The sequence below is a fragment of the Camarhynchus parvulus genome, chromosome 20 (genome assembly GCF_901933205.1).
Source record: "Camarhynchus parvulus chromosome 20, STF_HiC, whole genome shotgun sequence".
In the NCBI taxonomy this organism is placed as follows: domain Eukaryota; kingdom Metazoa; phylum Chordata; class Aves; order Passeriformes; family Thraupidae; genus Camarhynchus; species Camarhynchus parvulus.
In genome coordinates, this window is record NC_044590.1 from 3,288,801 (window position 1) to 3,306,448 (window position 17,648).

At 46.2% G+C, this 17,648-nt stretch overlaps 1 protein-coding gene across 1 annotated transcript in view; it reads left to right on the forward strand.

Moving 5' to 3' along the window:
* Positions 1 to 1,898: 1,898 nt before the first annotated feature.
* The window catches only part of GNAS (GNAS complex locus), a 128,454-nt gene continuing 112,704 nt past the window's right edge, over positions 1,899 to 17,648 (forward strand). The window contains exon 1 of the mRNA XM_030963529.1: positions 1,899 to 2,255. Coding sequence (XP_030819389.1) covers positions 2,012 to 2,255 — 244 coding nt within the window. The 5' untranslated portion in view covers positions 1,899 to 2,011. The remainder of the gene's footprint in view (positions 2,256 to 17,648) is intronic.

Consider the following 17,648-nt stretch of genomic DNA (forward strand, 5'->3'; position numbering starts at 1 on the left):
TGAAACATGCGATTTCACCCTCGCTGTCACTTTTTGCCACTAGTTAATACTGGTGTAAGCAGGGAAGTGATGAACAGCTGGAATTCAAGTAACTACATCCAGGCTGTAACCATGGGCAGGGCCACAGCCAGGGCTACAGCAGGATGTGAAATTTCTGATTTCCTGAAACAAGTAATTTGTAAGTTTTATGAGTTATTCTTGGGGTTTAGATTAATAGGACAAGGGAAAGCCTGTTTTCCACTTTGGAATCCTACTTTATTTTCAAATTTCTACTTCAGAGGATGGACATTACAGCCAAGGTGGGCTTGGTGTGCTTTGCTGGACTTGTCACCTGCACTGGCAAAGTTTTCAGAGTAACCAAACCAAGACAGGCTGACCTTAAACTTGTCTTGCTGTGAATTGCACCCGCAGGAAAACTCTGCTTGCCTACCCCCAGAGCCAAGAGAACAAATTTAGAGGCTGAATGTTCCTACTAGTTTGTCATTTTAGTTTTTGGGTTTGTTTGTTTTCTTCACAGTCCTCAAGAGAGGACTTTCCTTTTGGCAGGTGCCACATGGACAGATCCCCACAAACCAGCCTGTTTCAAAGAACTGTTCTGTCTGTAAGTAAAAGATTTGTCTCGTCTCAGTGTTTCTCCAAAAAGCACAGGAAGAGAAAGAAAACTATTAATAATCTTCTAGGCTGACCTTTACATTTTCTTGTTATATTACATTCTCAGGGGTGTGTTCATCAGAAGAACGAACTCTGGGTCCCTGAGGAAAAGGCATTAAAACAGTGGAGGCAGAATGAGTCATGTGGGCATCTTGAGCCTGATGTGAGATGGATTTATTCCTGCAACAGGCAGCAACTGCTGTCAAATCCTGGGCTAGCAGCGATGTGCAAAGTGAACTTCCCTGCTGCGTAGTGATTTCATTCTTACACACACTAATTACTGTACCACTTGCAGGAGATTTTGAAAGAGAAATTCGCATCAAGAAGACACCTAACTTATGAGCAAGCACCGAGAAGGGAAATGGAGATTTCAGTGAGAACCACACGGGCTATTTGCAGAGGACAGGCTACAGCATAGAGAGCTGATTGGAAAGCTTCAATTCCAGAGTGCAGGATGTGTGGCCAGGCCCCAGAGAGCATTAGTCATCTCATAAGTAAATGCTCAGAGCTGGCCGGAGATGAGTACAAAATACAGCATGACAAAGCTGGCAGTGCTGTGCACAGCCCGTGCTGCCAGGGAAGGGGGTACAGCCACAATCAGCATCACCACCCCCGGCCAGGTAAATTGAGAGAACTGACAAGCTGAATGTGAAGTTTGCTGTCAGAAGGCAGATGTGGTGCCTCCAGAGGAAGTTCATCAGTTACTTCTCCACTGGATGACGGCACTGGTAGAAAATAACAAGAAGTCACTGACAAACATGTGTGTGGCAGGAAGTGAATTAAAAATGGGGCATGAAAATGGCACAGATCTTAGCGTCCTGCTCTCCAATGGGCTCAGGTGTTGTGTCGAGGAGCTCAGGCGCAGTGTCCAAGCCAGACACGAGCTCTCGGCGGAGCAGGGCTCTCCCTGGCACCGCAGCATCCTCACGATGGGATGTCGGCTCAGGTCCCGACCTGGCATAAGCCAGGGTGAAACGTCAAAGCGGCGCTGGCTCCGCGGCTTTGGGGCAGCGCTGCCCCCCGGCTGTCCCCGCAGAGATCCCGCGGGTCCCCGCCGGCCCCGGGACGCGACCCCCGCCGCTGGGGGGGGTCAGGCGGGGGGCGCGGGGGCCGCTCCCCCGCGGGGCCGGGCTGCGGCGGGGGCCGCTTTCCAGAGAATACGGTAAACATGTCCGCATCACGTGCGGCCGCTCCCGCCGGCCGCGGCGCGGACCGGCCGGGAGGGCGGGACGGGACGGGACCCGCGCTCCGCCGGCCGAGCGGGGCCGCTTTAAGAGGCCGCCGGGCGCCGCCGCCTCGCCCTGCCCGCCCCGGCGGAGAGCGATGCCCGCGGCGCCGTAGGGCGGGTGGCTCCGGCACCATGGGGCTGTGCTACAGCCTGCGCTCCCGCCTGGCCGCCGCGCACCCCTCCGCGCCCTACGGCAGCCGCGGCGAGCCGGACACCCCCGCGACGGCCGAGCACGGGGACCCGCAGGTGCGGCACCGGCTGCGGCAGGACCTGGTGGCCAAGGAGCGGGCGGACAAGAAGCGGAGCAAGAGCATCGACAAGACGCTGAAGGCGGAGAAGCGCGAGTACAAGCAGACGCACCGGCTGCTGCTGCTGGGTGAGCGGGGCGGCGCGGTTCGGTTCGGCCCGGCAGGTGCGGGGCCCGAGGCCGCTGCCGGTGCCCGGGCGGGCGGAGGGGGCGGCGGCCGCGGGGCACCGGGGCGGGGCGGGCGCGCACGTGGCGGCGGCGCCGGGCGGGGGCTCCGGAGGCTCGGCGGGGCTGCGGCAGCGCGGGGGGAGCGGGGCCGGGATTTGCCGTGCCCGGCCCGGGGCACCGGGGCTGGGGGGTTCCGTGCCCGGCCGCGCCCGCTGCCGTGTGCGGTAGGAGCCGATGCTCCGAGGGAAGGAGCAGCCGCAGCCCAGGTGATGCTCGGCCAGAGCGGGGCCGCGGCCGCTGTCCCCACGCTGTCCCCACGCTGGCGGCTCACACAGAGCCATGCAGCGGGACCGCGGCAGCAGCAGCAGCGGGGGCGGCTCTCCCGTAAGGAGGAAGCCCGAGTTTTCCGTGTGTGGGAGCGATTTGCCGTTGTCCGCTCCGCCTCCCCGAATGCACAGCGGGGAGATGCAGCCTCTCGGGCTGTGCGGTTCCATCCACTCCCGTGCACCAGCCCTCGTTCCCTGCATCGCAGCTCGTCCCTGCCCTGGACTGCGCAGGGCTCACGGGCAGGGATGCTCCTGCACGGTGACAGCACCGGCATTGCCTTCTCGAGGGTGCCCTATGGAAAGGCGCTTTAATTATGCAATTGTGTGATGTCTGAGCTTGTGTAGTACACGACCTCAACCCAAACAGGCTTAGAAAGTCATGTATTGGCCTTCAGGTAAGTCGAAGGAGGCTGGAAATGTGTCCACTCCTCCGCCCCTCAGTGCAATGCAGGTGGAATACAGGTTACTCTGAGCATCTTGGAATAATAGAGAATATTTTCAAATGTTCACAGATAACTTAAGCGCCTCTTGCCCTTGGAGCGTGTGTGGTTCCACAGGGCATAAACAGCAAAATTTGGCCTTCATCTTATTGGTGTGTGTTTGCGGCCTGTAATAGAGAAGCAGAATTTTAAGGAGCTTTAGAAAACAATATTGGACCTAGTTTTCTACATCTTGGTGGTAGAAGTTTCTATTCCAGAGGCAGAGCTTCTTTTGATGTGGTTGCTGCTATACTGATGCAAGTCTGTTCATAAAGGTGTCCCTCCTTCTCATGGGAAGGGGGTTGAGCAACACTTGTGGGCAGAGTAAAGCATCATGTGCTGTGACTGTTGGTAAGGAATCACACCTCTACCCAACGTGCATTCCTTTCAAGCACCCCATACCTGTAGGTGTGTTACCATTTGGTGTTTTAATGTATTTCCAGTTTGTTCTCTAGTGAACTTGTGCGTGAAGGAGGAGCCGTGAGAACTTTTCTTTCTTTGTAGATTAAATAAGGCAGAAAAAAAAATCCAACAGCAGGGCTAGTTCTGATGTTAATCTGCAAGCCTTTAAGTCATAAAGGCTATCTGATACAGGCTTCTGTAGGCAGTATTTCAGTTGCCTGGTTTTTAATAAAGAGCTGGGTTTTGCTGCAATGACATTGAACGCTGAGTGGGTTAAACAACACATCTGAGTGGTTTAGAGTTGTCTATGGTGAAGCCAACAGAGCTTTCTTTGTCAAAATACTGATTTATAAATCTGATGGATATGAGTCAGTGTTATGCTGGCAGTCGTTTATTATATTTCAGCCTGGACTTGAATAGCAGGAAGTCACTTTTTGGCCCTCTTGTAAATCTTGGGATGCCTAAGAGACCCATTTCCCTGCTCCTTGCACGGGGACTGTCAGTTTTCCAGTTAGCTTCCTTCCCTTGCTGCTTCTCCCCTGCATCTCACTCTCACTGTTGCTTTGAGGATTTTCTGTTTCTAAACTGGAATATGAAGTTTGGGGTACATTTGGTGATCCTTCATGTGCATCAGCAGGTATTGCTGCCACAGCTGAGTGTGTCTGTGCTGGGATTGCACACACAAATTGAGCAGGAGGGTGATGATGAATGACGGGGGCAGGAGCATCCAGGGGGGATTTAAAGCTGCAGCTGAATCTTCCTCGAAGGAATGGAATTAGGGTGGGGAAAAAGCACAGTCAGGAGTGTCTCCTCACCTGGGCTGAAGCTCAATGGCAAAAGCTGCAGTAGATACTTGGTGTTTCTCACTTGTGTTCCCAATTTTTAGGCTGACATGCTCCTGTAGGAGTGCATTGCTGACATGGACAGCAAGGGGCACCATGGGTGCCAGCTCTCTCTCTGAGAGTAACAGATTTTAGATGAAAACTGCTCTGATGCTTCAGGTCTGTGCTGTCCCCAGGGCTGAATTATTTGTATCATGCGTCTGCACTTCCCAGGGCTGGGAATGTGGAGTGTTCCTTCCTATGGCCGGGCTGTGCAGTGGACAGCTTTATGCCATTAATTGCTTTAGGTTTCTTTAATAATTTTTCAGTTCTTTTCCATCACCACTGCTGTATAAGATAACATTCCAAGCCCTGGAATTTCTCTTCATTTCAGTAGAGCAAAGATCTTACATCTGCACTGTTTTGGAGGCAATAATCTGACTCTGTACTTGCAGCAGAGCAGTGGGAGGTTTTTTGCTTTGTTTTTGTGAAATGCTGCACCAGGTGTAATCTTACTGGATTTTGTTTAGTGAATTGTACAAGTCACAACTTCAAGATTACAATCACTGTTTTGTTGGCAGCATAGTGTGAGTTCAGGGATACTATTGGGAATAGGAGGTGATTTTTCATTTCATGGGGTTGTTTTTTTGTTGGAGAACAATCCTGGCACTAAAAGTGAAAGTCTGTGGTTATGGGGGAAAAGATTTTAAACTTTGTCATAAAACAATTCTATTACCCCTATGCTTTCTTACTTGTGACAGTTATGTGGGTTTTCCTCTATATATATATATTTTTCTTTTAAAGATTTGAAAGTGTGAATCTGGCTTGCTCTAAGAGAGTGAACTTGGGTTGGTCCCTTCTCAGTGCTTTACCAATCTCTGTGTACTTGGCTTTTTCATTCTCTCAGGCTGAACTCTTGCCTATGTAAAAAGTACTTGTAGCTTATTCCCATCTTGAAAAGGAACTGCAGATACCAATATATGAAGACTTGTCACCCTACATATTTATATTAAACTACAACTTATAAAATAGCAACCATTCTGAATCTTCCCTACATCAGTTCTTAATTAAGCAAAAATTGTTTTAACAGAAATAGTTATGCTGGTGCAAATATGAATATTGGGTATGCAAATGGGAAGTTTATATGGGGAAATATAGAGAAGAAAAACACACTTTAAAAAGTTGGGAAATATCAGTGTGAAGACTGGCCACAGTCACCCTCTCTGTGTGTGCTGCATGCTGAGCCCCTGCCTGCCATATAATTAAGGACTGTTTTGTATGGTTTACATTGTATTTTCTTCCCCAGGGCTGGTACTCCATTCAGGGCACAAGATGGATGTTGTGTAGTGAATGAGCAGCTATTCAATATTCTTATCCTCCTCATACAATGTGTCACCCTGTGCCGTATCTCCATCCATACCCTGTGCTGAATAAAGAATTGTTGAACTCTTCATGCTCTAGCACTGATCACTGCAGGGACTGAATGCTCCACAAATGTCAGTGCATGGCACTGCTGTGACATGAGGTGGTACCCTCCTCCTTTTGTGGATGCTGGAGGGGGAAATGCCACCAAACACTAAAGCTGAAATTGTCCAAAGGCACCACTGCTTTTATATCAGCCCTGTCACTAATTTTAATCCATAGTACACAACTTTTTTGTGTGGTTTTTTTTTGGTTTTTTTTTTTTTTTTTTTTAGTAAATAGTTTCTGTATTTACATCATGGACCTCATTGTTGTGAGCACTCAGCATTTTTGCAAAGGGAGTTTTAGTAGATGCTCTAAGTGAAGCCCAGGAGTGAGAAGCACAGCTGGTTATCCCTGGTGGAAGCTCTGTAGCAGACTGAAGCTGGCCTGCTTCTCCAGGGCACCAGGTAATGGCAAATCTCCCAAAATATCCCTTCTCTCGTGGTGATTCCCTCTCTTGCTAGCTCACAGGGAGGTGGTTATCTTGGCACTGCTTCTCTCAGGATGGTGTGGGAGAGGAAGACACCCAGTTACAAAGACAGGCATGTGCTCGAGCACTTGACAAAATTCTATCTTGTTGACAAGATTTTCATTCACTTGCAACCAGTTTGTTTCTTGTGCCCCATTTATTATGAGCTGCAAAAGAGGGCACACACCCTGCTGAAAACTATGTTATCCTTATCAGAAGATCATGTAAAAGACGTACAGGACAAAATAGACTAAAAATGTAGAGGCAATCTTTATCCTGGTGCTTCCTAATTCTCAAGAACAAGACTTTTCATGCTAAACATCTTAAATCAAATTTCCCCTTTAAGAAAAGCAGGAATAGGACAAAAAAATCCTAGGGAATGCCTGTGATGTGTGTATCTTGCAGCACACTGTGATACCAGCTGGAGAGGCAGCAGTGTGCACTTCCCCAAATGGACTGTCTTTAGTGGTGAAGGAATTACAATATTTTCCAATAGGGCTCCCAATAATTACCAGATACTACAAGAACACTTGGACATGGGAATATCTCTGTGGTTTCTATCTGCCCAGTACTTCCCAGTGCAGACATGACAATCCTGCTGTGGACAGCAAGGAGGTGGAATGCTAATTATGGATCTTCCTTTGCAATGAGGAGCCTCTGCACGAGGAGTCCTACTCAGTTCCCACTGCTGTATCCAAAATGTGATGCCTTTTCAGTCAGTAAATGGAGATCTTCTGGTTTGGAATAGGTTCACCACAAACAAAAATAACTGGGAAGCTTTGCAAACTTTAAGAAAGGTTTACCCAGTGTGCAAGCAATGCTGGCTGCAGCTGTGATCTGATTTGTGATTGTTTGCTGAATCTCAGAACAATTTAATGTCCTCAGCAGTGGCACCTCTATGCTTTAGATCACTTGGTAATTTCTCTCCTGCTCTTATTTTAAATTTCATAGGAAGGGGAGAGGCAAGCTACTTCTCATGTCCTGCCTTGTTTTGTTCTGTTTTGTTTTGGTTGGTTTTGTTTTCATTTGTTTTTTTTCTCCTTGAGAGCTCCTGATAGTGACTTTCCTCCACATAAACAAAAAGATCATTAGCCTCGGGCAGACACATGGTGTGGAGAGCTCCAGCCAGCATATTTGAAGTCTGGCAAAGTTTGAGCTGCTTCAAACAGGGTCTGGCAGTGGAAGGTGTCTGAAAAGCTGGAGCTGCACTGCTCTGAGTGAGTGAGGATGGAGGGCTGCTAATGGATGGCAATGCTGTGTGAGGCAAGGTGAATGTTCTCTACAGGGATCTGAACTGCAAACTAATGACTTTCACAGTTGTAGCTAATGCTGAAGGGATGCTCTGTGCATGTGGAAGCATGAATTTTTGTGGGAAGGGGATGAGGAGTCTGAAGGATCCCCAGGACCAGCCGTGCCTGTGCAGTCACACGGCAGCATAAATGTACATAGTTTCTCCCAGCAGAAGTGCCATCTCTGTGTAGTGGTAATCTGGTTTTTTCACTCATTAAATGCCTGGTGGCATAAAGATCATCATCCATCACTCTAGAGAGGCTGTGTTCATCTGTAGCCATGCATCCAATTTCAGATTTATCTGAGAATTTCTATTTTTAAAGCTCAAACTCCACCCCAACAGTGCTCTCTTCTTGACTTTACGTTTTTGAGCTTGTGATCCTGTTGCTTGGTCAGCACCATCTGCTTCCAGAGCAGGCAAAATGTCTTGCTTGCTTCTGTTGGCAGTATTCTCCACTGAGACATCTTAAATTGAACTGTCTCCTGTGCAAGGGCTTCCCTGGAGGAAAAGCCCCGAGGAGTGCAGTTAATTACATGCAGTTCTTCCCTGGCTCCCTTAAATTTGGGAGTGTCCTTATTCACAAATATGCATGATTTCATTGAATTTGCTTCTAATTGCCACAATTTAAAAATGTCAGGAAAAAAAGCTTGGCAATTCCCCAGTGTGAGGACAACTCAGATGCTTTTCATGAGAAAGCTCAGTTACCAGGCATATAAATCCATGATGGTTTCAATATTCAGACCTGAAGAATGTGTCTTGAGAAGTTGAACTCCATGACTTATTCTTATTGTTCCCCTGCTCAGTGAAGCATTTGAGAACCAAGCCATGCAAGCTTTATAAATAGCTCAGCCAAAGTTTTCTTTACTTCCTCTAATGGGTTCCCTCTGCAAAGAAAACCCACAGTGTCTGTGTCTGGGCAGCATTTTAAAAGATCTCTGTGTCACTAAAGGGCAGAAAAGTTGGTGGGTATTCTCTGCATTGAGGGATGTAGAGGGATGGCAGCAGGTGTCACACAGATGTCAGAAAGTTGATATTTGTATTTTGCCAAGTGAAGGAAGGGGATGCTGAGGAGCATGGGCTGGTTCCTAGCATGGAGTAAGATGCAGTTTTACAATCTACAGTCTTGCTCTGTTTAGCCACTTCTGCCTCAGTGTTTTGGAAGAGGGAACGAGTGCTGTCACAGCTGTGCTTCCTCTGCATTATGTTACAGGAGGCTTAAACCCAAATAAGTTGCTTTTAGAATGTAATGCTTGCATTTTGAGAGCACTCCTTTGACTTTGGAGTCAGTCACATTCTGACTGCCGAGGCTGCCTTGCAGAGCAGCTTGTGAGGTGTGTGCTGCTCCCTTGGCAGCCAGAAACCCAAGCCTCAGCTGTAAATTGCTCCTGCCACATTGCAGAGATTTCACATTTCACTGATACCCTGGAACAGTTTGGATCGTAGGCCTGCTGCTGGTGAACGTTGTTGTGTGCCAGCCCCTGCAGGGACCAAAGGCTGCAGGAAGGGGCTCTCCAGGCTTTGGTCCTTTCTGGCTCTTCAGTTTTGGTTACAGCAGTTTGAGTGGGGCACCAGCAGCTGGGCAGTGCTTTCAGGCTCTTTGCTGCAGGTGATGAGCTGTGCTGGCTTTTTGTGGAGGTGCCAAACACATCCATGTGCCCTGGAGAGCAGAGAGCCTGGGGTGGAAACCAGTCTGGGTGCTCTGCTCCAGCACTTGGGCTGTGCCTGCTTGGCAGCTCTGATGGGGAGATGCTGCTGCAGAAATGAGGGAAAAAAGGCACTTTTTAGAGTTTGACCTCCTCTGTGTCATCCTCATTGCACGTACACCGCCTCTTCCTCTTTCCTACCCCACCCCAACTGAACACAATTTTTAGTTCGTGGCCTGTATTTGTTTGGGTTTGCATTTTTCCTGGCTGTTTTTCATGCTGAAATCTCAGGATCATTGGTTAGCTGGGAGGTTTTCTGGAGCATGGGGGGATTTGTGTGACTGGGACTTAACACAGGGAGGAAATGTAGATACTGAGGAGAAGGGCATGGTTGTGAGCTGAAAATCTGCATTCACATGTTTTGGGTTTTTTATAAATACCAGTTAAAACTGTCTGCTTGGAAGAAAAATACTGTGTGAAGTTCTGTCTTGATGCTTTCCCTGCCTTACCTCCACACAGGAAATTCACAATTTGATACAACTGATTTTTCTCTGCTGACGAAAACATGGAACAAATTCCTTTTAGACTGTAAAAGCTGAAAGGTATTTTCTCCCCTGATCCCTTAACACTACCTGTGGTCTCATTTCTCCCAGCTTCTGTGAAGTTCAGCCTCATCTGTAGTATTTTGTGGGTTTAGGTGGTGAGTGATGCAGGACTTCACTTGCTCACATTTCAGAAGAATATGTATTTGTTTTTAACAGCACTTCAGATATTCACCAGGAAAATGCTTCTTCTTCTCTGTTTTCCCCAAACAAAAATAAACATGAAATTTGAGTGGATAGTTCTCAAACATGTATATGTCGTTGTGATTCCAGTGGGATTATTCACGTGAGCAAGGGCAGTGTCCCCTCAGAGTCACTGTGTGCTGCCATCCCACCTGGACACTCCATCCCCTGGGCAAGGCACAGGGACACACCTTGAAACTGGGTGTGACCTTGAGTGTAGAACCAGCCAATGTAGCCTGAATATCACTGTCAAGCCCAAATGGCAGTTTTACGGTACAAAGGAATTTAAGAAAATGTTATTTGAAACTTTGTTTGCTGTTGAATTATTCTGCATTAGGAGGTTTGAGGATCTGTTGCTTCTAGTAGAGGTCTAAGCAAAATCTAAATACTGCAAAGGTATTTAGTGTTCAGGATTATTTTGGGAGGGGGCTGAGGAAAGGCCTGATAAGTTATGTACTTGACCACATGTAGTTAAAAATATTATTTGGAATATAAATTTCCTTGTCTGAAGACCAGCTTTATGCACGAAGTCAAAAAGCACAAAAAGCAGTTCTCCTCCTGGCCTCCATAAGTATACCTTAATGCTGCTGAATCCTGGAAATTATGCAGGGCATGCTTTTTAAATGTTGATTTTGACTTCTTGCCTGGGACCAAGTGTAAAGTCTTTCCAAGGAAATACTTAGAAGACTTGCAATGAAACCCAAAAGCTGCTGCCAAACCTTAGTTTTTAGACAGGGAGTAGGGGGCAATCCAGCCTGTTAAAAACTTCCAGTTGTTTGTAATTAAATCCACTTCTTCTGTGCACAATAAACATATACTTAGAAAAAGATCATTTTACATAATACTTATGTGGTTTAGTGCTGCTTTTCAGCTGCTAAAAATCCAGCAGTAGGTTTGCTGGTTTTGTCAGGGAAGGTTGCTGAGAGCTGGGAAGCCAGGGCTGATGCAGCTGTGCCACTGCAGTGGCAGGGATCCATGTATCCAGTGGTGACAGGCAGGGCGAGCCAGGGAATCCTTTTCTCATCATGAACCATCTTTCCCACTAGTTCAAGTTTGTTTTGGATTGGCAGGGGTGGGAATGAAGGGGAGATAAAAATATCCCGTCCGCACATCCCTCCGCGCCAGCAGCAGCACCGCCCGTGGCTTTGGGGGAAACTCTGGGATGCAGGAACTTCTCATCACTTTGGAGGCTGGCAGGAGGCAGGACCACCAAATCCTCACCCACTGAGCTTGGTGTGCCACGGTTCATTTGAGATTGTTTCAAATCCACTGCCATCATTCATCTGGGGGATGGCACTTGTAGGGTGAGGGGGACAGCCTGGGTGTGAGTTTATCCAAGAGATAAATTTTATAGTCACTCTTGACAAGGGAGGGGATTTTTTTCCCAGGATGGCACAGAGAAATTGTCAGTTTTTACTGGGCAGGTTGCAGGAGCTGTTGGATGCTGTGATGGAGTATACACAAGACATAGAAAGAGCAGAGAGGAGCAGCTTAGTGGAATTATCTCATAAGCGACATAAGAAAAACTATGAAGCCTTGTAGAGCAGATTTGTTGGGATTTGAGATGAAAATCCCTGTTGCTTGTTGAGATTATCCCCCAGCATATGGCAGGGAATGTAACAGAGATATAGAATTAGCTGCTAATGATCTGGACACCTCTTGGAAACAGATGTTTGTAGTCCTGTATAACTGCTTGCTATTTTGTTGTCCAGAGTCTGGATTACTCAACAACAGGCCTGGCAGGGTATTAGAATGCTTAGTATCTTCATTTCCCACTGATCTCACCCAGGACAGGTCACCTCTTAGCAATACTGCTGGGGTAATCTAATGTGCAGTTGGGCTGGAGAATGAAGGAAATGGCTCACGGCAGTGCCAGGAGCTGGAGTTAGCCAAGGGCCAGGGAGCACTGGGGAAGCTGCAGGCATCTCCTTGGGCGACCCAGGATGGCACTGTGGCACCACCCTGCTGCTCCTACACGGGCAGGGTTCATTTGGGGTTTCTTGAGAAGATGAGTTTTTGATAGATCTCTATGGCAAATGATGCTGCAGTTGAGGAGGGTATTGCTCAGACTCAGTGCTGCTGCATGGGCAAGCACCTGATGTAAAAAGAAGCCGTGGGTTACACATTCTGGTAGTTTTGGTACCCCCTGAGTCACCCTGACTTTGAGCTGTTGTCAATAAATACCTGACTTACCCTCACCGTTTTTTAAGGCACCAGAGTTTCCAGCTCAGGGATGTAACTCCCATTGTTTCTCTTTGGGATCTCTTAATCTATTTGTTACTTGAGCAATCTGCTCTATAACTTATTATGCTTAAATTTCTTTACATTCAAAAAAATGCTTCCTAAGTTGCTTTATTTACATTATTGGAAGACATCTTGGAGCTGGAAACCTTTATTAAGGTGGGGTAAAAAACTGGTAGCTGTCAGTTCAGCTCATCTCTTTTCCACCCCTTCCTTCATGTTAAACTTCCTTTTGGACTTTATCTTTTACAGTAAAAGCAAGACCTTAACCTCAACTTCTCTTTCTAAGTTAGATTCTTTTGACCTGGCGTCATCTTTGTACAAGGCTTCACACACTGCAGTACAATAATATTTTTCTTGTGGTGCAATGAACAGCACTGCAGACGCTGTTCCAGATGGGGTCATTTTTTCTCTAAATTAGCAACTGCCTTAATAGATATTTTCCGTGGCTTCCAAACTGGTGTTGCTTGAACGAAAATGTAATTCCACTGAGAGCTTTCAAACCCAGCTTTTGCTGGGCTTCCAGAAATAATTTTTTTTAAGTATTTGTACAGTCGTAATGAGTTTGCTAGCATGTTGTGCTTGTGTGTTGCAGTTGTGCCTTTAGAATTAGATGGAACTTCTGAATATTACCTGGTGTATTACTCTCAAAGAACAGCATTTTCATGCAGGCTACCTTATTAATGTAAGGGTTAAAATACAGCAAATGTATTTTGAAACAACTGGAATATTTCTTTGCATCAAGAGCAAAAAGCCCAGTTCTCTGCCTCCAGAGATACTTGTGAAGCTTCACCTCAGAATTGTTAATTTTCTGTCATTTTAAAATAATCATTTGAGATTGCAATTTTAATGTGAACAGCTTGCTTCTGATCACTTGAAACTTCTGTGGAGGGGTGTGGAGGATTTTTACACAAATAAAATGTGATGTGGACTCATGAAATCCTTGATGGTGGCTGCTCTGGCAGGACATGAGTAGACTCTGGAGCATTTCCTTGAGTTCTTCTTTGTTGCAGACAAACATGGAAAATGCAGGAAATAATGAACAATCCACCAGGACATAGTACAAGCCTTAGGATCACAGATACTTTTCAGAATATCAGTTTCTGAACAGTTGAATTTATTCCAGAGAAATTCTAATACTTTTCTTGGTTATTCCACTAATATCATTAGCATAGCCTGTAGAAAATGATTAAATTTAAACTGTGCTGCTTCTGAGTCTTTTAAGATTATGGGATCTGTAATTGCTTTTGAGATGGCGAGTTTGTAGGTCAGTCCCATATTCTTCTTGTAGCTCATTGCCCCTCCTGGTTCTCTTGAGCCACCAGCACACTCAATCATTCCTTGTGCTAGGCAGGATTTTTTTATGCCAAAACCACAAGGACTGTTCCAATTTTCTTACATTTCCATCAAGTGAAAGGCCATGAACCACCTTCAGGCCTTGCCCCGGCGCGTTGCAGCCTCTGTGCTTTTGAGGGTGGGCAGCCACTGCCACATCCCATGAACAGCCTGGCACTGGAAAAGGTGCACAAGGGACAGCAAAGGGCGCTGGGCAAGCCCTGGGTGTGAGCAAGAGCAGCCCTTTGTGTTTGTGCATTTGGGATGAGCATGATTTGTGCTGGAGCATGGAACTGGCTTATCCCTTCACACCCGATGCCTGGGAGATGCTGCTGGAGCTTTTGTGTTTGAGCAGAGAAAGTGGGATTTTTGTACAGCCAAAGAGCTGAAGCTGTGCTGGAGGGTGGGAGAGATCCCTGCCAGCTCCCCATGGGAACAGGGCTGGGAGGGCATGAATTTGTTAGGTCTGTAGGGGCAGTTTGGTTCAGTGGAGCTTTCCTGTGCAGATGTCACAAGGAGAGTGCGTGCCTTGGCCATTAGGAATTTGTCCATGTTGCATTATTAGAAGAGATTCCTATGTTATTTTTTTAATTTTAATTTTTAATAATCCTCCACCTGCCTCCTACTATACATAAAGTCTTGCTTCTGTGACTTGGGAAGCAGCAATTTTCCAGTGCTTCCCAAAATTTCCTCCAGAAAGGGATTGTGTCACATCTGACCCCAATGCTTATAGCAAACAGTGTGCCTCAGCACAGTGAGTTCTGGGAGGGACCCTCACACTCAGGAGCTGATCACAGCAGTGAGGACAGTGCTGGGGGAAGAGAGCTTTTCCTTGGATTAACTCAGGGGACAGTCAAACATTTTGGTTTGACTGGCTTGGCCCTATTTCCAAGCTGGACCTTCTCATTTCTCAAGTGGGAGTAGTGTCCCTGGACACTCTAAAACTGCCAAAATTTTTTCTCCTCCTGTCCTTTGATTAAGGACTTGTTTGTTGACACTTCAGTGGGTTGTGGTTCTGATGACATCTGCCCTTGTGTCAACCAAGACAGAGCTGCTCACTGTTTAATAGTTCCTGGCTTTGTCTCTGCTTCCTAGATGTGGTCAGATAGAGGTTCTAATGGTCTCCCAAGCTGTAAGTAGGGATAATTCTCAGTAGAAAATTCAATTCAGTGGATTTTTGCGTTTCTCCAGCTGTTCCCTGTGCATATATGTGGACCAGACAGAAGAACAGTGACAAAGCTATGCAGATCTCCAAGCTAATTTTAGTCTGTGTGAAAAAGCAGACCCTAATAGAAGGGTCCGATTTGCTCAATAAATGTTTAAAAACTTAGTTCTGTACATATTTCAAGATAGCTTTTCAATGGAAGATAAGTGACTGAACCTACCATGGTAGTGTTTCCAGTGAACAAAATGTGGTGTAAAGTTCAGACTTAAATTTCCTATTATAGCTTAAAGGGTTTCATCTTAAAGGAGTTTTAATAGGTACCAAATGCTCTCAATATCTGTCAAGGTCAATTATAGATGATATTTTTTTTTCTATTTTTGCATGGAGCAGGAAACATGAAGCATCTTATTGGAATTGTTCCTAGAAGGTTTGAACTTTGCAGATGTGTGAGGTTTTCATATATCGTGGTAAAATGCTAAATCTGAAGCTCAGCAATTTACTCTGCTGGCTGTTAACAGAAGATTCCAGCTGGTGCTGGGTCGGCAGGAAAAGAGATGAGATTGAAAGATTTCCAGCCCTGCCAAATGGAGATGTCCTGGTGGGTAACTGGTCCCAATGGAAAGGTGTAGGAGCAGCAATGTTGGGGCCTTGCTGCAATTGTTTTGGCGCCTCTTTAGCCCTGGATTCTGGCTTTGTTAACCCTAGCGTTAGCTCCAGGTTATATTACTCTCTCTTACCACAAAGGAGAAATCCCCCACCAGATAGAGGCGAGGGGAAAAATCACACCAAAGTTTCCTTGGCAAAACTATCAAAGACTGTGGGAAGGAAGGATGCAGTGGAGAATGCAGCAGGTGGAAGGTGCAGGAGGGATGTGGGTTTATTTGTGAGGACCAAGAAGCCCTTGCAGGGAGGATGCGATTTATACACCAGGGAAATAGAGCAAAACAGGGCAATCAACATGCCCATGAACTACAGCAACTCATGTATCCCTTCCAAGTGAAATGGGCACTTCATCCCCAACTTTCTTTTTGTTTAGTTCCATGAACACATATGCTTGCTCACACTTTGTCATTTAACCTAAAGCAAGGAAATTATAATTTAAAAAAAATCGAAATGAAACTGTTTTTGTGTCGTCCTTCCACTTTATCATTTTGTGCAAATATTTGAAGGCATAACTAGGTGCTAACCTTGAATGTTTAATGTTAGGACTAATTTCTGCTCACTGTTTACCAAAATAGGGCCTCTGCGTAACAGCAATAATTTAAGTCAGTGTCAACACCAGGCACTGACATTTGAACAGAAGACTTGAGTTCATAATAAAACCATGTCAAGGTTTTTAGGGTGAGTTAAATTTACTGCAGCAGCGCCCTCAAGTGCTGTGACACTTCCTAGGCCTGATGGTGTCTGTCCCATGGGACACTGTCATATACTGGGGCTTGATTCTTCTGCACATTTAGCCCAGTAAGAGCATGTAAATTATTTTGGTGGAATTTTGAGTGCTCACACAAATCTGTGAGACTATTTAAATTAATTCCAGAGTGAAGGGAAGGATGCTGGTTTGGGAGTTTCCCCTTGAATTGCTCTGTGGTAAGAAAGGTGCTTCCAGGACCAGCTTGGTTGGAAGTGATGGTGGAAGGAGACCAGAGCAGAGGAGCTTTCTTCAGACAGGTCAGCCATGGGCCACGTCCTGCAGGATGCTGATCTGGAGTCTGGGATGCTCAGTGCCAGCAGAGCCCAGTGCACAGATTTATCAACTTCTCTGCAGCTTCCATGGCCTTTTATTGTCTAGGCTGCAGAGACAGAGGAACGGAATTTTCTCTGGTGTGACTCATTACCTAAACAGAAAATTTAGTATTTATCCACTCTCCTTTGCTACTGAGGGAACTGTGTCTGGTAGGCTGTGGATTTAACCAGCACACTATAGGTGTATGGTATAAACTGTATGGACAGAACAATGGCAGTGTAAAACAACTGTGGTCTGTTAGAGGTGTTACACATCCTGAACATAAATTATTATGGCTGTGCAAGGAGCCTGTAGGCCCTGGACTCACTGGGCTGTGTCTCTGCCAGCAGCACTGCAGCTCTCCTTGAGGCAGCTGCTGGAGGGAGCCCTGGTTGCACTCACTCCTCAGCTTGTGAGTAATGAAGCCCCAGTGGCTCCTGGAATTGCAGCATCTCTTTCAGCTGTCTGACAAAGCTGTCTGTGTGATTTCCTCTGTTCTCCAGAATTCCCTTCTCTTGAGCTCTCCACCTCTTGTCTCCCAGCACTCTGATCAAAGTAGGTCAAGTCAGCTTTGTTCAAAAGCAGAATTGCCAAGTGATGCTGCTGTGTCTGGAGAAGCAAATTCAGCCTGAGGGAATGATTCCATGGGAGTAATGCAATCACAGAACCTAATAATTACCTGTATCCACAAATTGAACATCTGAGGCATTGCTCAGAGCAGAAGGCATCACTTGCAACTCTCCCTGTGTGAAAGTAATGCCCTTTCCTCCTAATTATTAAGGAGTATTTTTGTAAAGATACTTCAAAGTCTTTATTTCATATTTCTAGCATATACTATTCAAATGCGTGTTCTGTAGTGTCCTTTTGTGTGGGTTTCTCTGGATCCAGAGGGAATAGCAATTGCAATAGTGATAGCAATCTGTGGAATGAGGAATTGCAACATTTGGGCCATACCCACTCCTTATATTTTAGTCTTGAATGAGTCTTTCTAGAATAAAACAGGAAGAAAGGAAGAGATCAGAGGGAACAGAATTTAGAAATCATTCAATTGTTTGACTTATGAGAAAAATAGTGACACATCTTTAAAACAAACAAATATAAAGGTCAGTGGCCAGAAATTCAGTAGCCCAGGGCTTTTTCTGGCCATTTAAACAAGGAAGTGCTAAAGCCTTTGGCCCAAGTGCTTCTCTCTGCTGCACACGGGGAGTTT